Source organism: Crinia signifera, chromosome 5, assembly GCF_055691185.1.
Source record: "Crinia signifera chromosome 5, ASM5569118v1, whole genome shotgun sequence".
NCBI classification, from domain to species: Eukaryota; Metazoa; Chordata; class Amphibia; order Anura; family Myobatrachidae; genus Crinia; species Crinia signifera.
Window position 1 is genome coordinate 14130818 of NC_139221.1, and position 23004 is coordinate 14153821.

General features: G+C 47.0%; 1 protein-coding gene across 1 annotated transcript in view; it reads right to left on the reverse strand.

The window, feature by feature from the left end:
* The window catches only part of EIF3E (eukaryotic translation initiation factor 3 subunit E), a 32730-nt gene extending 10332 nt beyond the window's left edge, over positions 1-22398 (reverse strand). Inside the window, exons 1-7 of the mRNA XM_083186697.1 lie at positions 22240-22398; positions 20869-20986; positions 19637-19754; positions 16033-16075; positions 15285-15389; positions 3561-3686; positions 2762-2886 (exon numbers count right to left, since the gene is read on the reverse strand). Coding sequence (XP_083042823.1) covers positions 2762-2886; positions 3561-3686; positions 15285-15389; positions 16033-16075; positions 19637-19754; positions 20869-20986; positions 22240-22329 — 725 coding nt within the window. The 5' untranslated portion in view covers positions 22330-22398. The remainder of the gene's footprint in view (positions 1-2761; positions 2887-3560; positions 3687-15284; positions 15390-16032; positions 16076-19636; positions 19755-20868; positions 20987-22239) is intronic.
* Between the last annotated feature and the right edge of the window lie 606 nt (positions 22399-23004).

The following is a 23004-nucleotide window of genomic DNA, read 5'->3' on the forward strand; positions in this document are numbered from 1 at the left end:
TAGCCATCTGAAACTACACATTTCTGGAAGTTGTAGTACATCCCCCACCCAGACATGGATTACGTCATACAAACACCTTCCTACGGACTAAACTGAAACCCTCCCATTATAAGGAGCAATGCCTCCCTACTGTACGCGAAATGAGGATATTACAAGTCACCTGTACAGCAGAACTAACACGTGCCAGCATGTAATACCTGTAGCTTAAACCAGCGCATCACATATGGAGTCTACTAAATACGAAGATCTATCTGCACTTTTGGACCAAATGAACCTCATTTTGAAGGGAACCTGCATGTTCTTGTCCCTAAACCTAAAATGCAGCCTTTATCCCAGAAATAGGAGCCAAGCGTGGCCGACGCGTTTCAGTAGCATGTGGACATCTGTGCGAGTGTGTTTTCTTTTCTCGCTCTAGCAGACAAAATGCGAATGGCAAACAGATGTTCCGTGGACGGGAGGCTTAGAGAGGACGGCAGAGACTTTGATGTGGGGCTGTAATTTCAGGCAATGCAAAGCTCCACACAAGAATTGCTCCTAGTCAGGTAGAAAGCACCAACTGGATTAACCTCTTCTACGCCACAATAAAATGTGTCACAAGTGCTAAACCCTGTTGTAGCCGCCCCTTTGTTTGCCTAAGTGACGTTATAAGCGATGTCCCAAAGTATCAACGATTTTATCACTCACAAATCAAATCTTGCCACGTTATAAAACATTATAGTTTACTATCTTAATGGCTTATTGCAGATTCTATATATTCATATTTTCGTGGGTCTGCAAGAACACTTTATGCAGAGTATAAATAAAACTGTACTAAAGTTACACAATGGATTTTCTACCTTATCTGTAACCCCTCCTCAATATACAGATGATTGGCCATAGACGTTATGGTGCGTACTGGGCATTTCTACAGGCTGTATTGTTCAATGCTACATTTTTAAAAAGGACCCAAGAGCTCCAGCACATACAAGTAACTGCACCAGGTGGTAGGAATCGCTAGATTACAAGGTTCTAGCCAACGCAGTAGTGACGTCAATTATATGCCACAGTTGGGTGATAAACGTACCCCCGTCATTACAAGGCTGTTCCAAATGAGCATCACGGCAATCACCACCACCGGACACAAATAACGATAGAATAAAAGAAATGAGGGAGGCAGCCCGCTAATGCTAGGTGCAGTATAGATCTGAGGCTGGGTACACCCCTCTCAAAACTACAACTCCCCCACCTCCAGGACAGCATGGTGTTACGCAGGTGCAGTGAGACATTTCTTCGCGCCCAACTCAGGATCAGCAGATTTGGGTAAAGCCCTGCATACACTCTGCTCAAATAAATGAGAATGATACAAGGTGGTGAACAACAATGCATCAGGATAATACTGCAAAGGAAAGCCGTTAACTGCATTCACACTAGACCATATCGTTGGCAAACGGTATTGTTAAATATTCCCACGGAACTCGCGGGCAAACGATATACAGTATACACAATGAACGACATCGCTGACTATATTGTTCAAAAGCGTCATTGAGATCTAGAACCTTCCAGGATCATGGCACGGCACGATCGCTACTAATGTGGCAGGCCTGCTGATGTCACTATTGTGGGCGCACTATCTATACACGCAGCTGCGGGCACAGCTGTTTTAGCATGGTGCAGCACTGTGCTTAAACAGTGAACACTAGGTTCAAGCAATGGACTGTCCCAGGCCCCTGTGTCTGCCGCCCGGGTACCTGTCCTGCGGCGCTGTGCGTATATAAAGCTGGCGGCGGCGGCAGTGGGGGGTCCCTGCAGTCAATAAGAAATAATGAGCGCTATCCGCCGGGCTATGCTTTATATACGCACAGCGCCGCAGGACAGGTACCCGAGCGGCAAGGGGGGCGAAATACCGCCCTCCAGTGGCCGGCGCCCTAGGCAAATGCCTAGATTTGCCTAGTGGTGGCGCCAGCCCTGGACTGTCCACCTAAACAATGTTTATCCGGATACCTCCTGCAAATGGACGTTTGTACGATCAGGTGTGAGGATTATATGAAAACATAACACCTACAGCTACTGCTATGGTTACAATGACCGTATATGCATTACAATAGAGGGGTCAGCATTACTGCATCAAGCTGTTTACATGCAAAACTGTTCAACTACAGGTCCTGTCATCTACGAAGCTTTAGGGGTAGCCGGGAGGCTGAATACGCAGCTTATATTAGTACGTGGAATTAAGATCTGTATAACCCATCATTCTAATGATGAAATTGTTTTGCAGCACACAATAAACACGTAGATTACAGACAGTTCCGCAGATCACATCCAGCAGCCGCGCATGTGGCCAACTAGACGGACAAGATGTGAGAATGTTACGATGAAAATAGGTCTAACCGCATATCAGCATCTAACGTGCTTTATAATCAGTCACTGCTAATCAAGGCCCTGTCCATGGCCGGCAGGCAGGAGGATATGTGAAACATTTGTTAGTATTTATAGGAGCAGAACGGGGGCTGCAGAGTTGTGAAACAGCAGATGCACTCTCCCCTAAGCTCCCAGCCACTCACCCAGAACAGATTAGTGCAGAACTCACTGGGCGAATCAGCCCACATTACTGCATCATGCAAGATGCAGAGATATGCAACCTATGGGTAGTCCTGATACCCGGGAACTAAAAGGTCCAGCGAGACTCGACAACCAGGGGTGTAGACGGCAGAAACTAGTAAACATTGGCATGAAGGGATCTGCAGGATGGCTGGGAGCCATTGCTCTCTGCAGAGGTACTTACTGAGGCTGGTAGAGGAACAGGTCGATAATATTGTCTCGCCCCTTGGGATGGTTGAAAAACACGAAGAGCGACCAGTGGATGAGCCAGGTCCTGTGCTGGAGAGACTGGAGCGGAGAACTGACCGACTGGGAGGAAAGAAAGTTAAAGGGGTGAGCTACAGTAGAACAAAGACTGAGGAAGCGATGAAGAACAACAAAAGTCAATAAAGAAAAACAAAGCAAAATAACCAACCCTGAATGCACAGCAGTAGAACACTGGAGGTATAAATACTGGAGGGATTGTGCAATAATTAGGCGGCCGCCAACCACCCCAAGTGTAATATTTGGACATGGGCTACAGCCACAAAAATTACACTGACCCTTTGCTTCTTGTATGGCAAGGATGGATTCAGTCTACAGGCCGGACATAACGATGCCAGAGTTCGATGGCTGTGCGGGATGCCGGACAAGCGCTGCCCCCTATTTTTTTTAAAAAGTGGCAAGCACTTACAAAGCAAAACCATGCCATGTTAATGGATCTTTTTTTTTTTTTTTAAAGGGGCAATCAATTTCGGCCAGAATCCTACACAGCCACCAAACTTGGGCCTCATTACATCCCACCCTATATCGGAAAGCAGGCTCGTATCGCTGCGAAGCTCCAGTAAATTACTTATTCATTTCTTAAAGTAGGGGTTACTGGCTAGAAGGGATAAATTAATAAATGTATGTTTACTATTTCAAAAAGTTTTTGGAGGTTTGTCCTATTTACATGGAGGAAACAGTAGGTTACGGCTTACAGGCTAACAAGTCAGGACTCTTACATTGTTGTCTATGGTTTCCTTAAGTCGGGTCAGATCCTCCATGGCGGCGTCCCAATTCTGCATCAAGATTTCCGAAGCCAGCTTCCCCCAGAGAGAGCTGAGGGCATTTCTATCAGTGGACGGAACCTGTTATAAAGAGAATGATGTTAGCAGTGCGGGTACTTGTTTCCTAGAACGGCCACAACGATTTAGATCGTTGTGGTCGTAAGATAAAAAATCGGATCGGTCGCATCGCATGCGATTTGGTCGCATACGATGCGACCGATCCGATCTGCCGATTTTTCACCCGATTTTTTTTTTTTTTACACCAGATTTGTTTAAATTGCCCCCCCAAATGTTAATAACTGTGCTAGACCCCACGATAGACGTGAACCCGAAGCGTGGCGAGCGCAGCGAGCCCGCGAGGGGCGGCGGTGCGCGTCCTCCGACCTTTTCATTCCCCTACTATCCACTAGGGCGTGGAGTGAGAATATAATAGTGTGGCGAGCGCAGCGAGCCACCGAGCCCGAAGCGTGGCGAGCGCAGCGAGCCCCGCGAGGGGACGCGTCTCACTTCACAGGTATACGCGTCCCCTCGCGGGGCTCGCTGCGCTCGCCACGCTTCGGGCTCGGTGGCTCGCTGCGCTCGCCACACTATTATATTCTCACTCCACGCCCTAGTGGATAGTAGGGGAATGAAAAGGTCGGAGGACGCGCACCGCCGCCCCTCGCGGGCTCGCTGCGCTCGCCACGCTTCGGGTTCACGTCTATCGTGGGGTCATGGCGGGCACATAAAAAATGTGAAATGGGTCATATTGGCCCATTTCACCTTTTTTATCATTTTTCCCTATGTGAGATGGACTTAATCAAGTCCATCTCATCTTGTGCCATTATAATGGCACAAGACCGACCGATTTCAATGTTAAAAGATTTTTTAACATTGAAGTCTATGGAAAAATCGGGTCAATCGGTCGGTCGCATCGCGGCCGATTTTAATTGGTCGCGACCGACCGATTGACCCGATTTCTGTCAATCAAAGTGAAAAAATTGAAAAAAATCGGCCACATCGTGAGGATCGTGTCCCTTAATTAAGAGCCACGATCACTCACGATTGTGGCCGTTCTAGGAAACAAGTACCGCAGTGCGTAGGATGTCCGATTCACACAGCTTTGTGACCCGTTCCACCAACTAATGCTCACAATCCTATGTGGCCTCCCATTTGGGGGGGGGTCACAGGATACAACAATAATTTGCTGCCTTCTATAAGATCAATGCACCATTTTTTTTTTTTTAAACAAACTCCCTTTAATCCAAACCAAGCAAGAGGCAGTCACCAACGTCTGCTCTTAGATGACGGATGGACTTAAGGGTTGCATCGATTCACCAGGGGCTGCGCCTCGCTGGAGGGTCCCCAGTTCCAAACAGAGTGATCATCAACATTCATAGGAGCTGTCCCCCTAAGCACACGTAAACGTAACTTGTGCCTACGCAGCACAGGTGACCGGCACGCTGGATTCCGTTTAAAAGCAATTTGCAGAAGGTTGCAAGTATACGGTACCCTTGTCCATTTCAATGATGAAAACCAGGTCTTTAAAGAACTGTTTAGTTACATCTCTATATGAAATTGAATCCCATAACCCACAGATCAACAAAAGCGCCCAACCACCCACTCCGCTCCACATCCAGAGTGGGTTGAGCTATTTTTATCAAGTTCAGTTCAAGTCTTCTGAGAGCCAGGGTAACGGTGGGGTCATAAAGCTGTAATTTATACAACACTGAACTACACTAGGTCATTCAAAGTGTCAAATTCTAATCTCAGGGAGCATGTACAATGGGCCTTTCATAGATTGTGTTTCGGCAGCCATCGGTTTAAATGAATCTTCACCCAACAAGCTAGTCCCACAGTACGTCGCCGTGCGGTCGCACTACTTCACACAAGAGCCCGTCTCTGCCTTTCTCAGTTACCTGCGACTCCACAGGCAACAACAGCCATAGATCATTTCACTATGCCACTTGCATTGTTACATTAACCGTTTCATTCCCCATTCATCGTACAAAGTCACAGTGATACCTTGTAACCCAGAACAGCCTTACTGGGTACATACGATACAGTGCGGAATACTATATTAGTACATTCCAGCTTTATCGCAAAGGAAGCCTGCGCTGTACTAATGCGTAAGGGTAGAAAATACTAGAACAGGGTTCTATCCAGGTTTGGGAACCCTGAAGCTATCGGAACCGTTTACGTTATTTTTTCCCAACATGGCAATGTGCTATTGGGAGCGAGGGACTTGGTGCGGCACACCGTCCATATAAAGTCCTCTGATCACCTTGTTACTACGCCAACGTTCTTCCGTCCAATACACAAGGGGATGCCAGCTTATGTAGCAGCTAGACTATATGGCTGAATAAGGCTTTGAGGCTTTGAGGCCTTTCCATTAGTGTTTATTGGGAGAACTTGTTAAACTGATAACATCTATAAAGCATAAACTTTGTAACTTTCAGTGGAGGGTTTTTATTTTATAAGGTCATTAAGGCAGACTGGAGGTCAGTGATCATAATCATGGAATCTGGTGAAAGATCCATCAGTCCCCAGTAGGGCTATTTTCTGTAATGCACGGTGAACGTTATACACACACAGTGTTGGGACTTCACATTTCTAAACTTCTTCGGACTAGGCAAACGTTGGATAGGACATTGATCTGGATTCTGTAACACATACTTATGATATAGTACTTGGAGGGGGGTGGTTGTCCTGAGGGGGGACATACATTGTGTCTACCACTGATGGGCAAAATTCAAAAAGGTGTACATACGTTTTATTACCCTACCATCATCTACGGCGTGGTAGGAGACTATTATAGTGTGCCGAGCGCAGAGAGCCATGTGAGGGGACGTGGTACATAAATGGTGTCTATGTCAACATTCTAGACAAAAACGCCTGTCGACCTTTCCACTGTCTACCTAATGCTTGTGTCAACCTATTTCAGATGTTGACCTTAACTCCGATGATCCTATGAGTCATAGGATACATACACACTGGGCGACTAAGCTGAAAGCCGCTCAAAACAGCAGGTTTGAGCGGTTTTCAGCTCAAAGCCACCCAGTCTGTATGCCCCGGCGATGAACGGTGAGCGCTGCTGCATCATCGCTGGGAAAGCCGATTTGAGGGCGGCTTTCCACAGCACTATGCTATGCAAAGCCATCTGCCACCCCGCTGACAGCACCGGGCACAGGGAAATCCGCTCAGTGCATACTAGAGATGTGCAGGTTCTGATTTGCTTTGATTTCAAATCAGAATCTTCTTGGCTATCAGCGGTCATGTGATTTGGGAAAGCCAATAAGATCCTGCTTTGAAACCAGAGCAAATCAGAACCTGCACATCTCTAGTATGCACTGAGCGGATTTCCCCCCAGCGATAACAGCCATCATCGCTGTCCATAATCGCCCAGTGTGTATGGACCTATACTCTTCCTGAGGAACAGTCTGCCGTGTCAGAATATTTTGGATAACCGATATGGGAGAGGCAACCTGTATTTAACCTGTGTGTAGTGTGTGAACAATGCGCGGCGCAAGAGGTCAAAAAGGTTAGATTAGTTAGAATTATATTATTGATAACTAAAGCCCCCCACACACACGCGCCAATGATCCCACCAACGCAGATTTTGGTGGTGGTGGGACTGGCATCGGCAAGTGCATACACATATGACGATTTGGGTATGGAAAAGACAGACCTGCTGAAGCATGGCTGTCGCCCGGACACACTTGGACGAGGGAGGGGGTTGATAACGAGGCGTGTTAATGATGCACAGCGTACACACTGGACAATACTGTGCACAATATCGTTCAGAAAGCCCTTTCCTGAACGATACTGCGTCGAATATCATCTAGTGTGTACGCGCCTTAAATGTACACAGACAAATAGAATTAGGCTGTACACTGCAGGTGTGCTCCTGGGTATTTACCAGTAGTACATAGACAATGGGAACCTTCGGCACTCCAGCTGTTGAACACCACATCCCAGCATTAACTGCAACAGATTTAGCATGGCCAAATAGCAAGACTGTAGCAGGGCATGCTGGGATGTGTAGATCAAAAGCTTAAAGGCCAAAGGTTCCCCGTCCCTGTTCTAGTTGCAGATAAGATTGACACATTATACAAAGTTATACCTCCCAGAATAACTTGGATGAATAAAATGACAGGTGAGAACTACACAGAATGGACCTTAATCCACCGCACTTTGCACCAAACCTCTGACACTTTACAGAGATGAGTTAATCGGAGGTGACCCAGTCCGTCAGGTAGTCCATGCCAGCCTGTGGCACAAACACTGGCAGCCATGGATTCTGTCCATTCTAAAACCAGATTGTAGCGACAAACTTATCCCAGAATTAGAAACACATTAAACAGTCAGAATGCTGAAGGATACGGATGTCGCTCTAACGAAGCGAGGGCTTCGCGCCTCTGTAGAGACGGCAATCGGAACATCCGTTGTCTGCACCACACAAAGCCACCACAACATGTGGCTGGCAGGCGTGGTTCTGTGCCATGAGTGTCATACTGGCAGAGAGCAGATCGGGAGGTCTGAAGTATTGTAGTTACACACGTACAGTACAAGCTCTTCCACCACTGCGGAGCACAGAAAATTCCGATCTAACACTTCACACCAGCGGTGTCAAACTCATGGCCCTCCAGCTGTTGTGGAACTACACTCCCCAGCATGCCCTACTACAGTTTTAACAACTAATTATTTAAAATCGGTGGCAAAGCATGCTGGGATGTGTAGTTCAACAACAGCCATGAGTTTGACACCACTGCTTTAAACTTTCACAGCACAAGATTACATGATATGGAAACAAGTATAAAAGTAAAATAGCAGGTTTTTTTTTAAAAAACACGTTAGGACCTATTTTCTGTTGGGTCAATACAGGGATAGCCAAAGTGTCATATGCAGCAGATTATTCAGTAACACTAGTGGGATGCTGGAGTTTTCCCCATCGCTTCCAAAATTCCAGCCTCCTCCAGTCGACCGACGAATATCACATTGAGAATACTGAACGTGTGTGAACTGAAGTGAAGATTCTTCAAATGTGGATTTGAAAAACCGTTTAATGCAAACGCAGGCGCTTACAGGAGGCCAGATGGGGGTTCTGACATCCCGGTCTCAGGGGTTGACCCTTTGACATTCCCGTTGTAACAGGTTTTTGAATGAGCCATTACCAATTAATTTAGATAAATCAGTTTAGGTCTTGAGCTTATTATGTCCCAGCAAATGCAAATTCCCAGTAACGGTGGTCAGGTGCTGCGACTGCTCCAGCAAAAACAGTTCTATGCCTCTTTGCGGGAACCTGGATGTTCTCATGCGATTTAGGGTTTTTGGGGTGTGGTACAGCTCGCAGACAATGTCTAGCTCCACAAGTGATCGGTCGACACAAGTTTTTCCTTGGTTTTTGGTGTCAGAGTCTACCCCTGAGCACGTGGATTGGTGTAGAGAGTCTTTCTCCATTTCCAGGCCTGGTACCACGGCTTGGCACATTTGACTGTTCCCAATCGATCTCCGTGTGGATTGTAAAGTATAAAAATCCCAAAAAATAAAATGTGTAGACCTTTTGCCAATGTCTACCTGGACATAGTCAACCATTTGTACACCGTGTACTTGCCACATAAAAAAAAAAAAAAAAACAACACACATGGGCTGTCCCGGTCTTGCCTGATATGGAGATCGGTTGGGTGGGTAAAACAGTGAATCCAGAAAGTATTCACAGCGCTTCACTTAACCCCCCACATTTTGCTATGTTACTGCCCTATTACAAAATGGAATGAATTCATCCCTTAAATATTCTACACAAAACCCCATAATGACAATGTGAAAAATAGTTTTGGGGAGATTTTTTCAAATTTTATTAAAAACTAAGAAATCAAATGTACATAAGTATTCACAGCCTTTGCCATGAAGCTCGAAATTGAGCTCCGGTGCTTCCCGTCTCCACTGATCGTCCTTGAGATGTTCCTACAGCTTCATTGGAGTCCACCTGTGGTAAATTCAGTTGATTGGACATGATTTGGAAAGGACACACCTGTCTATATAAGGTCCCGAGACAGGATAGAGAAAACTGCTGCTTTGAAGGTCCCAATGGACACAGTGGCCTCGATCATCCGTAAATGGGAAAAAGTTTGGAAGCACCAGGACTCTTCCTAGAGCTGGCCGGCCATCTAAACTGGGGAGAAGGGCCCTAGTCAGGGAAGTGACCATGAACCTGATGGTTACTCAGTCAGAGCTAGAGCATCCTCTGGAGAGAGGAGAATCTTCCAGAAGGACAACCATCTCCGCAGCAATCCACCACTCAATACCATCCCTATAGTGACCGCATGGTGGTGGCAGCATCACGCTGCGGGGATCAGCTGCAGGAACGGGGAGACTAGTCAGGATAGAGGGAAAGATGAATGCAGCAACGTACAAACACATCCTGGATGAAAACCTGCTCCTGACCTCAGACTGGGGGCGACACTTCATCGGTCAGCAGGACAAGGAACCTAATTACACAGCTAGCATATCAGAGGAGCGGCTTCAGGATAACTGTCCCCGAGTGGTTCAGCCAGAGCCCAGATTTGAATCCAACTGATCATCTCTGGAGAGATCTGACAATGGCTGTGCACCGACGCCTCCCTTCCAACCTGAGGGAGCGAGGGAGGTGCTGCAAAGTGGAATGGGCGATACTACCTAAAGATAGGTGTGCCAAGCTTGTGACATCAAGACTTGATCATCAAAGTATTGAGCAAAGGCTGTGAATACTTATGTACATGTGGTTTTATTTTTAAAAAAATTAGCAAAAATCTCCCAAAAACTCTTCATGTTGCCATTTTGGAATAAGGCCGTAACATAACAAAATGTGGAAAAAGTGAAGCGATATGATGCACTGTAGTATTTCACTTAAGGTGTACAGATTTATTATTTTGCATGGTGGGTAAATACTGGCTGTTTTTGCAGAATTTTTTTATTTTATTTGCACCGCTTGCAGATGGTAAAAAAATGCAGCTTCCAGGCTATTACCCAACCAGCCCCGCCCACATTACACCCACTCTTTACTCCCTTCACTGGCTGCCTGTAAAAATGGCAAATTGCTTTCATGTCCAGAGCCCAAGGTACCTGAAGCAGCATTTGATACCTTACTGCCCCTCTTGATTACTGCGATCTGACCGCACAGTGCGAGAGGCACGGACTTTCCTGTTCTCTCAAGTATTTTAGTAATATCCATTGAAGCTTGTTGTGTGTACTGTAAAGCACACTGAGTCCTATTTGGAGAAAAGCGCACATAGTGTGTGTGTGTTATATCTCTGCCATCTACGCACTCACGGCAGGTTTACAACATTGTGCTGCACATTTTGTTGGTACGTCCGTTTCCCCCTTTTCACCTAACCCCCATGCGAGCTCTTTGGCCCGGCTCCATGTCATTACAGTTGGCTCGGTATGCTAACCTTTCAGGAGAGGATATGGTCGAATAGTTTCAATATCTGGATTTTTACAGGGGTTACCTTAAGTTTCCATTTGTGAGGGGGAACGGCACATTCACCCCCGCTGGCCAGCAACAATATACATACTGTGCCAAGCCCCGAACAAGACATCAAATCTCCATTCTCCTCATTCACTCCCAGCATTAACAAATGATACGAATAACCAGCTCTGTTCAGGGCTTGTAATGAAACCACGGCACTGGTTTTATTAACCTCATTTAAGCTGTTTACATTTCCCCAGTAAATGACTCCCGCGCTCTTAAATCCCTAGTAATATTCTGGAGAGGTCTGATGGAAGTGGCTGATAAGGGGAGGCCTGGCCGCTATGGAACATTACTGCCGATTACCTACAATTTGCCAGTCTGCTTTTCAGCATTTGAATTTTGTGCTGGAGATCTAGATTACAATCGCTGATGTGCCCCCCCCGCACCGCACTCCTCTCCTCCCAGCAGCGGTAACCAGAAACTACACGCACGCAGATCTACTCAATACATCTCCAACCATTACAGTATATAATCAGGGCAGAGACCCCAGTCCCAGAGCAAGAGAGGGAATATAGATTGTAGAACTTAGAGAATTACACTAGAAAGGATTTGTAATACAATGTTATATGTAATCAGCATAGGCAACAAAAGGATTTGCATAATAGTAAGGGAGGGAAGAGAGCAAGACGGCGATGGGGGGGGGAGGGAGAAGGATAGCAAAGAGGCGAGAGGATGGTGCGTTGAGCTAAGCAAGGAGGGGGCGGGGCAGATGGATAGCAAGGAGGGGAGTAAGCTAGCAATCTGGTGGATGACTGGCCTAGAATACTATTATTTTTATAAAACATGTTTATGTCCCCTGTACTTGTCATCTATTGTATTCAAAGTCACTGTTTTGTTATTTGCTTATGTACTCTAACTGGGTGCTGCAGATCCCTTGTGGCGCCATAAATACATACATATAGTGGTCCAGAACATCTGACTATGGCCAGTACCTTTACAAGCAGTTAAGAGGACCACGCTGTATATAAAAAAATTGTCGTTTAATCCAACGAGCAAATATCCACAGGAGCTTCAAGGCATTCTTACTCAAGCTGTGAAGGCGGACATCATCTCTTCAAAATTGTTTAAATCCCTTTATACAGAATGGCCTGTATTATACTCGTTGCCCAAGGTGCATAAGAACACCAGCTTCCCTACTGGAAGGCCTATAATTGCAGCTTGAGACTCGCTTTACTAGCCAGTTGCTTGATTTTCTATTACAGCCTCTTGTTATTAAAATCTACTATTTTGAAGGATACTACGAGATTAAAACTGCTCTATGAGATTGGTGAGGTTCCTCAAGGAACCATAATAGTATGTCTGGACGTCTGTAGCCTCTACACCTCCATCCCTCATGATGGGGGGGGGGGGCTATGAGGTCCTTCATTGGTCAATTTCTGGATCGTAGGCTATAACAATGAGTTGTTTCTGGAACTAATTATGCTTATGCTTAATTATTTCTTGTTTGATGGATCATACTATCTTCAACAAAGAGGGTGTGCCATGGGGTTGGCTGTGGCCCCCTTTCGCAAGTGGGTTCATGTTTAGTCAGGAGGAAAACACATTTTTCAGTAGACCAGTCGTCATCTTTTGCCGTTTACCCGGTATATCGATGATATGTTCAGCCTGTGGACCAGACCTCTTGTCTAAAGGCCCCCATACATAGAGCCGACTTGTCCTAAGGACAAGTCGGACCCAATTCTCCTCCGAGCCGCCCGGCAGCTCCCCGGGAGGCTCACATACGATGAGGACTTTGATGTACCATTTTTCATGTGATAAATCGCATGCGATTTATCACATGTAAAAAAAAAAAAAAAAAAACAGGGAGCTGCAGGGCGGTGAGGAGCAGTGGGGGCGGGCGTCTGGGGAGGAAGCAGTGGGGCAGCAGCGCATTACCAGATCAGTGCTGGGGCTGGTGGCGGTGACCAGATCATCAGTGTCCACTCACTGTCCAGCGCTGCAGCGGACGGGCAGCGGCGGCTATTACATCTTTAAAATAATGTGTCAAATGACTCTCTGGCTAATGATTGGCTGAGATAGAGCACTCTCAGCCAATCAGCGGCCTCCCTCCGCGGCCGCTGATTGGCTGAGTACTCCATCTCAGCCAATCAAAAGCCGGAGAGTCATTTGACACATTATTTTAAAGATGTAATAGCCGCGGCTGCCCGCACGCTACAGCGCTGGACACGGACAGTGGAGAGTGAGACTGATGGTCACCACCGCCCGCCCCAGCACTGATCTGGTAACGCGCTGCTCAGCTGTCCCACTGCTTCCTCCCCAGCCGCCCGCCCCCACTGATCTGACATCGTATATCCCGCCGGTCCGACACGCACAGGACCGTGCATCGGAACAGACCCCATGTCACGAAGAACCGATTTGGTCCGATTTATTGGGCCGATTGATCGCAATCGGCCGAAATCGGGCCAAATCGGCTTGATGTATGCCCACCTTTAGTTGTTGGTAGATAGCAATGCAGGGGATTCTACAATTAAATACACTGCTACCTGGGATATGTCTAAAAACACATTTCCTAGATGTGGCGGTTACCATTTGTGATAAAAAAAATCTCCACAGACGTCTACTTCAAAGATGTCGATCGCAACACCTTCCCCATGGCAATTAGCTACCACCCCCCTGCCCTCAAAAGAGGACTACCTCTGTCCCAGATGATTCGGGTCAGAAGGATTAGGAGCAACCCTAGTGATGTTGATTCTAGACTCAAGGTTTTCGTTGAGAAATTTGTAGCTAGAGGTTATGACACGGAAGTTCTACTGAAGCAAAAGTTAAAGTGCTGAATATGCTTAGATCTCAATTGTTTACCCCCAAACACAAAGACCCATCATTGGTATTACCCTGGTCCAGCTCCTTTTCAGTGGCTAGTCCTGTGATTAGACATGCCACTAATGCACTTTGGCCTATTGTTAAAACCGATCTTGACCTCTTTGATCTTAAGATGAGACCTTTGGTAGCATTTAGGAGAGGCAAACATTTGAAAGACCGTTTGGTTAAAACGGATGTGACAGGGATAGATGTACCTAGGCCTCTAAATACCTGCACCAAACCTACAGGCTGTTATAGCTGTTCATGTGAGACATGCAAATATATGATCTCCTGTAACCAGTTTAAACATCCTCATACACAAAGAAGGTCTAACATCAGGAGCGTATTGACATGTAGAACATCACATGTTGTATATGTCATAGTGTGTCCATGTGGGTTGCACTACGTCGGACAGACTATTCGTACTTTCGTCCGGGAGAGAATGGCACTACACCGGTAAGCCATAAACCTGTCCTTTAAAGGCAGGGATGTGGACCAGCCGGTGGCGCGCCATTTTAAAGCTATGGGCCATTCTATCACAGGGTTCAGGCACTTTATGATAGACTGTCCCTGAGTCACTGAGAGGTGGCAATAGAGCCAAAAAATTATTGGAGTCTGAGTGGATTTTCCACTTAAACACTATTTCACCCAAGGGGTTGAATGAAAAAATTAACTAAAATAGCCTCATGTGATTTTGTGGATTATACTGTTGTAGCGCGATATGTTCTTATCCGTTATTGTGAATGTCATGCTTTTGAGTATATATGTGACTTCCAGACACGGCTCATCAGGTTCGTTGCCAGGTGTTTATGTCCATTATTCCCGTGTGCTATGTCTTTTATGTTTTTCACTGTATTGTTTCAGCCCCCGACCCCCAGCTGTAGGTGATCTATGGGTTCTTTCAGCCTGAATGGAAACGCGTCTGACTTCCGCTGATTGACACGCAGGCTTGGTGTTGCTTAGCAACTACCAGCCGGCGTCTGTAGGTGGAAGTGAACAGTGACTACTTCCTGGCGGCGGCGCCGTGGAGCCAGTAGCGTGTGGTGAGCCGGCGAGTATAAAAATGTTTTGTATGGTGTGGATCTGCTGTAGGTTGGGCTGAAGACAGGGTTCACACTCTCCAACAAAAAGAGAACGGTTATGCGGTTGGAACACTTACGTACCAACATAAATATTTTTGAAAGATATCGAAACTGCATAACGCATAATCAATTTTTTTTGCGCTGATCCCTTGCAATGCAAACTAACATGGCGAAATATCATCCATTGCGGCACCTGCCGTATACCAAATCGCCCCTCACCCACTAGTCAGACGTCATGGTAGCTAGACAACCTCATTTCTTTTTACACATACACAGACACCATAGTAATGGATGTAGTTGTAGACTCACCAGAACTCGGAAGAAGTACAGGTACTCTGCGGCCCCGGAATAGTTGCCGCACTCATACTGAAACTTGGCGTATCGGTACAGCGTGTCCAGGTATTCCTGCCGGAACTACAAGGAGACAAAGTGGACACAATTGGTAAGAGGGGTATATCCCCAGAGACAGGTGTTCAGTGAGACACGGAGAAGCACAACCATGCAGAAATAACAGAAGCCCCTTGGGAGAGGGCAGACGTATGGGAAGGGCACGTATACAAGCGCTGGCTTGGAAAACAGAAGCAAAAATAAAACACAATAGTATTTCACTATACACACTAGACTATACTATAAATGACATATTATAATGACAGTATCGTGTATATAGCCTAGTATGCACACACCATCAGGCCTGGCTAACCTGCGGCTCTGCAGCCCTTGTGAAACTACATCTCCCAGCATGCACTGCCAAACTTGCTATTATGGAATGATAGAACTGTGGCAAAGCATGCTGGGATGTGTAGTTTCCCAACATCTGGAGAGTCACAGGTTAGCCAGGCCTGTACAATGTACAGTAGTGAATGCTTGCTCCCTCGGGTCATTATCAATCCATCGATCCAATCCATTATCAATCCTCCATCGTCTGTGCATGCAGGGCAGTGAAAGATATCGCTAGCTTGAGCGTAGTTTCCGAATGCAGCCCTCCCTCGCCAGTCGTAGCTGGCATGGCTATGTCTGTATGAACTTATAGTCGAGTTTAAAAAGGAGTCCTCCTTACCCCATGTTTTTCTGCGAGGTGTTCAAACAGCATCCGGCCATCCCTGCAGAGAGAAACACACAGGCTCTGGTTATGGTCAGGTATTATAGGCTTGTACTCCTCACACTTTAGGTGCTGCTGTGCGAGGCCACAGATAACGTGGAGCCTACGGGGCTGTAATGGAGAAGATAAGCACAAGGAGACCTTCCTAGCATGCCCGGGCAGCCTTCTTGGTAAGGGACATAATTACTTTCCAAGTCACGATTTACAGCGCTACCATGCCAGGCCTAAACCAACTGCAAAATTTAAACCCGATTTGAAAATCCCAGTCAGAACCTGCGTCCCGCCATCACGCACAATGCAGGTTTGTACAATCATTTGGAGCAGCAATGGATTGCTCACCTATGGGGGCCTTAAGAGTGTGAAAATCACTCTAGAGCAGTTCTTCCCACACTCGGTCCTCAGGACCCCACACGTCATGTTTTCTAGGTCAGCTGTGGATATTTTTAAAAATCCACAGGTGCTAGGTAACCTGGAAAACCTGAAGTTAGGGGTCTTGAGGAAGAAGTTTGAATGCACTAGAAATTGTACGTACTGCACTCCCACTAAAACCGTAATTGCGCCCACATGGGCCGATTCTGATTTGCGGGGAAAGTAAGAGCGAGTAACTTTGTATCTGGGTACAGCCATGTTGCCCTACAGAAGGGAACATATCAATATCCCTTTTACACTAAAATCCCCGATCTGACAGTATTTGGAACGCAGTTCCAATACAGGATTTGCCCCGTACATACTGTGGTGCTGTGAATATTTCCGGGCTGGCACCATTTACGCTGTGCAGGAGGCGTCCCTTGTAGATGACCTCTCCAAGCCCTGGGACCGTTGGGGGCAAGCCCAGCACCAAGGCAGCTCATAGATGGCCCCCTGCCTCCGTGCACCCCTAGCCACGAGGTGAATGGATACCGCACACAGGCATCCATTCACCAACTCCCTGCAGAATACAGCAGCAGAGACTGTGTGCGCTCCCACACCCAACCTCCATACTGACTGCAGGACGCTGCTGACGGGAGGTAGGAACGGGAGCCATTTTGGATGACCCGGCATAACCGTTTGCACTGCCCCACCACACGGGTTTATTTTTTTCAGCTACCTGATTTACACCACCGCTGACCCGGGTCAAAGAAGCAAATTCCCGGGTTTTTTGCGGTGGTGTAAAAGGGGTACTAATATGTACAGAGATTTAGGTGGTGTTAAAAATGAATGTCTAAAACCCCCAGCATGTGGGGGATACAGGCAAAAGCAGTCAGTATTTGCCCTGCATGCAAACGAATACATTGTCACCAACTGTACTGCAGAATGGTTTGTTCTGCTCACCCAGAAGATGTCACACACAGTAGCGAGGGTCTGTACTGCTCACCGCTATAATGAAACATTGGCGCTGTCCAGTCACATGATCTAATCGCCCTTCTCAGAATCCACATCCAGCTTATGAATTCCTTTCTGTCTGTCCATTTGGGAATTCCTGGCATCTCTAATTAGCTATAGTGCGCACTAAAAGCCTGCAATCTCATTAGCGGACTTTACAAGGTACGATCCAACAAGCTACAGCTTTCAGGGAGCTGTAGATGCCCAGGGGCAGCCGAGGATGATGTGCATTGCATAATACATCGCCCTGCCAGGCTTTATAACCGCGACACCACTAATGTCATTAAACGCAACCCAAACTGTCAGCACTCCGGCAAACAGTAATGCAGCCGCCCATCGTGATAAACAAATCAGCTTCCCAATGACTTAAAGGGAAATAGCCAAAAACGTGAAGATAAACACGACCCACTGTACGGAAGCACAAAGCGGAGGATATAATCACCTTTATCCGCTAGCAGCAACGTCATGGTAGAGCGATGTTTATAGTCAGGTCCTTAAGCTGGGTACATGCTAGATAATAAGCGATTTTGCCGATTACGATTGTTCGGAAACACTATTTCTTCATATCTTCTAGTGTGTACGCAGTAGGTCACCGACTATGCACGCTCCCTGCGCGTTGTTAGCAACATTGCCTGTCGTCTGTACATGTGAGTTTGAGGATATCGCATGTCTGAGTACAACCAGCATTACCATCATCGTAAAAATTGATTGAGAGGCCCAATTGACTGATGCGTGCTAAATACCATAACTAGTGTTCATTCTAGCACCCGCTATCTTTGAAAACCCATGCAGTTCCTCTTCCCTGCCTGGGGTGTCGCCGTCTGCTGTGGTGTTTCTAGCACAGGTCTAGTTTGCATATCAGTGCCGATATACAGACCACACTGTGCTAGAAGCACTACAGCAAACGGCGACACCCCAGGCAGGGAAGAGGAACTGCATGGGTTTTCAAAGATAGCGGGTGCTAGAATGAACACTAGTAACGATCCAGGAACTTATCGATACTACCAACTTTCTTTCCTAGCGTTGAAACATATCCCCTTCATTTACTATGAAAGGCTACAAACATTTTCCCAGCAGGTTTAAAACGGCATTGATTGTTTACACAAACTGGTCCTTAATTGGCAAATAATGGTGACTGCGGAGGATGAGGAATACAATTGTTTTTTCCGCAGTGGGTGCAAGTATCACGTGCTCCAGTTATTTCTGATCGCATCGTCTTGAGGTCAATTTAGATGGGAAATTGGGAGCAGTTTTTTCTTCATTTCCCCCTATGTATTACAAACAAGGACACACAAGAGACCCTTTAAGAGCTGTTTAAGATGATAACAGGAAGTGCACTAAACCACGTACAACACTCCCGCTGCTAAAAGCTGCAGGCTTTGGGCCATGAAAGGCAGACAGAATCTCCTATAACCTTTAATAAGTTACTGAACAAACAAACATTTGGAGATAATTACACAGAAGAAACAATTTCCCCATCCTCATTAAAGGACACACTGGTGGTACTAACGACATGAAGACAATTACTGCAATAGACTGTAGTTCCCAGCGCTGCAGGTGGATGGCTTCAGGCGGTCCAGACAGCGCAATGGAGGTTCTACGAAGGAATTAGTCATGTACAGTGGAATATGCGCACACTGTCCTTTCCGATGGAACAAGAATACGTAGCAGAGAGACTTATCCAAGCTATCTAATTTGCATCACTCTTTTCAGAGAGCAGTCATCATTCAAGTCAGTCCTTATGCCAAGGCTTAACAAATCCTGGTGGCCAGACGACCAGATTTGTAAGTTGTAAATTGCATGTAGCACTACAGTCTTTGTGGAATTACACATCCCAGCATCGCCCATCAGTTTTAATATGCCCTAGCAGCACAGTGGCAGGGCATGCTGCAATGTGGCATTAAACAGCTTGATGCCCACACGCTTAATTCCTCTGGGCTCAGAGGTATCACTATACAAACTAAATAGGTGTTTCACTCCCGCAACAGCGGTGTCCCCTGTATGGGATGGGTACATCAAAGTTTGGCACAAAGATGCGGGCAGACCAACAGCGGCATCCCAACACATTGTGGGAACAGCCTAACCGTACCCTATTAATGCCAATGTTCATTGAATCATATAGTAAAATGTTGAAGCTCACTGTCCAATGTGACAGACGGCCATTCCCGTCAACATTCCAAAATAACGACGCATTCCATACCTGGTAGACTGCATCTGTCGGGTCGTTTCAGGGTCTTCGAACATCTTGACGATGGGCTCGGTTTCTGCCTGAAGCTGCTTCAGTTGGGCCACTACAGTGGTTCTCTTCTCCCGCAGAGCTGTAGAGAATGACACACATTACACATGGCACGAGCCTGATAACATGCAATCCACACATTATTATTATTTTATTTATAAGGCGCCACAAGTGTTTCGCAGCGCCGTACAGAGGAACAGTACAGGGAGACACAACTTGGCATAACTAAATAACAAAAATAGAGTACAAATAAATAGCGCCACAGTTCAATACACATTACAGCTTATATATAAGTAGTGAGGAATCAATATACGACTAGAGGCCTGAGGCCAATGATGGAGATGAGTATGCGGACAAAGATGGTCACTTAGTGTTGGAGTAAAGGAGAGCTGTGAGTGACATGTGAAGAGAAGAGGGCTTTGACAACAGGAGGGAAGAGGGCCCTGCTCGGAGGAGCTTACAATCTAGTAGGAAGGGGAGGCAGACAGATTACATGAGCGAGTGGGTGGTGGTTAGAAGCAGGATGTAAGCAGGCAAGAGGTCGGAGAACCATCTGGTTTATGCAGTGGAGGGTACGCTTTGATGAATAGGTGAGTTTTCAGTTTGAAGTTTCGTAAGGTCGGGGAGAGTCTAATGGAGCGAGGGAGTGCGTTCCACTGAAGGGGCGCAGCACGGGCAGTAGTATCGACAGACAGTGAAGACCAAGGCAAGTCTGGGGTAGGCAGAGATCATGTGGAAAAGGATGCACGACATGGCTAAAATCTAATTTGTGACCTAAACACTTATTAGGCGCTGCAGAACCCTTGTGGCGTCATAAATAATAGATAGTGGCCATTGCCCAACAGTGCCAGGAGGAATGGCTGGGCCATAACCCTCCGACACCCTCTGGTGACAGCCTCCACCAGTCCGACTTGTCCTAAGGACAAGTCGGACCAGTTTGCCCCTTGAGCTCCCCCGGCAGCTCGCTTACGATTTGGCACTACTTGTCCCATTTTTGCATGCGATTTATTGCACGTAAAAAACTCCCAGGAAGCTGGCAGCGGCATTTGCCAGGCAGCGGAGCGGTATGCGGCTACTAAATTTTTCTCTGATTTCAGCAGACTTCTCTGCCCGATCAAGTGAAATCGGACCAAATCTGATAAGTGTATGGGCACCTTTAGATCAGCACTATGTAAATAAAGCATAGAGATAATTACCCAGAGGGATCTCCTTGTCGGGATAGAGGTTTTTATACACATCCATCGCAAAGTCCACCATGTTGGTGTCACTGAGCAGGTCCAACTTGCCATGGAGAAGCTCCTTCTCATTGTAAATCTGCAGAGATAAGATCATAGCATGAAGACAATGCACACAGCATACAGAGGAATCATGTGACAATAGCAAACGTGGCGACAAGGAACCTAACAAGTGCATTTAAAGGGACTGCACTAGGAAAAGAGACCAGCAAGTCTGACCTAGGATAAAGGGCTGAAACGCCACGAACAGGGGTGAATTTAGGTGGGAGTTTTATTGAACGGATGTTGGCCATAGCAACCAGATTCTACTTATTACACGCCTTCCAGAAAATAGAGGTCTTCGTAAATTCACCCCACAGAGTTAGAAGATAAAACTGCGGGAAAGCAGACGCTAGACAAGGCCTTGCCAACATGATGTGAAACTACATGTCCCAGCATGCCCTGGCACCATTTTTATTTTAAGGAATGCTATAATGGTGGCAGGGAATGATGGGATGTGTAGTTTCACAATATCCAGAGATCTGTGACGAGGCAACAGAAATGGACTAGAGGGGAGAAACCTGCAACGCTGACATATAGTCAGGATATGGGCACAAGGACGTACGAAGTATAATACTGGCATCCACCCCACCTGCTCCTGAGACTGGTCAGCTGGCTTGTGCCCAAGGTTAAACCTAGAAGCACCCAGTCTCTCAAACAAACCCTTCTTTCACAATGCTGGGACTTGTAGTTCCACAGAAACAGTAAAGCGGGTGACTGCGTCCAGCCAAGGCGATGGAGATGGGACAGGGCAGGTTAGGAGAACCCTGCAGTGTCATATGGTCAGTATAAGTCAATGGGGTGGTGGAAGCGTACAATGAGTGGGAACACTGACGCGAACATGCCCCCATCCTCCTGAGACTATTTAGCTGGCCGGCACTTGTAGTCCCACAGCAATGGGAGGTTTCTGACTACACTCACCAAAGGCCATGGAGAAGGGCCAGTCAGGATAGAAAAGCCCTGACTGACGGGCATTTGGGGGGTAAGGGTGTACAATGGGTACTATTATAATACTGACATACCCCCTTCCTCCTGAGACTGCTCAGTTGGTTGGCAGGCAGTGCTGGGACTTGTAGTCCCACAACAGCTGGAGAGGTGCCTCTTGCTCATACAAGGAGTCTATGGAGCTAGAAGCCTCTGCCCAGGCAAGGGCCATGTCCCATGGGGTAGGTCTACCCCCACCAGGGCCTATGAGGGCCCCCAGCACCCCACATGCTGCTGCCCCACGTGCAGCGCAGCACCAGGCCGCAGCCCCCTCCCGGCTCAGCGGCCTCCCTTCCCCGGGCACCGCACCTCTTTCACGGACAGGAACTCCAGCAGCGGGAAGACCAGATGCCGGTCCAGAAAGTGCGCGATGCGGGTGGTTAGGTCGTAGTCCGCCATGGCTGCCGGCTGCCGGGTGAAAGGAGGAGGCCAAACACCGCGAAGCTTTATCAAAACGACGGAAGCGGGGACGCAGGCAGCAGGGGAAACCTTAGTGCTCATTAAGTGTCCTCAGCACAGGCGCCATTTTGTCGGAGCCTAGCTAAGCAGATCAGCTCAGATAGGGCAAAAACTCGTTTATTATGAAATGTCAGCATCCCCAGGATGTTTGTAGGGGGGATTTAGCATCAGAGAACTCCAATTTGCTGCAGTTGTCCCTTTCCTATTGTTATAGCAATGCATCATGTTTCTATCCAGGCCAATATATTTACCAAGCTCTGGGAAGCGCAAAAGTTTCCTGGGGAGGATCTGTGGGATCCCTCCCTAACGGATCATTAGGTCGACACAGGAAAAAACTTTAAATGAATAGATTCTCGGTATAACAGCGCACTTAAATCTGCTGCTTAGATGCTGCCAAGGAGCACCGCTCCTATACACATCTAAACATACAGTAAAAGAGAATACAGGTAGCTAGTAACCCAGCGAAGATTGATAAGGAAGTATATAATTCAGTTTCGTATGTGGTCAATGTCCACAAAGTGTCGCCAGACTTCAGGTGTTAGATATATGGAACCACACTGACCTTGGTGTTGGTCCCTATGTGCATGGAAAGGATTCTTTACAGCACGCCCGTTA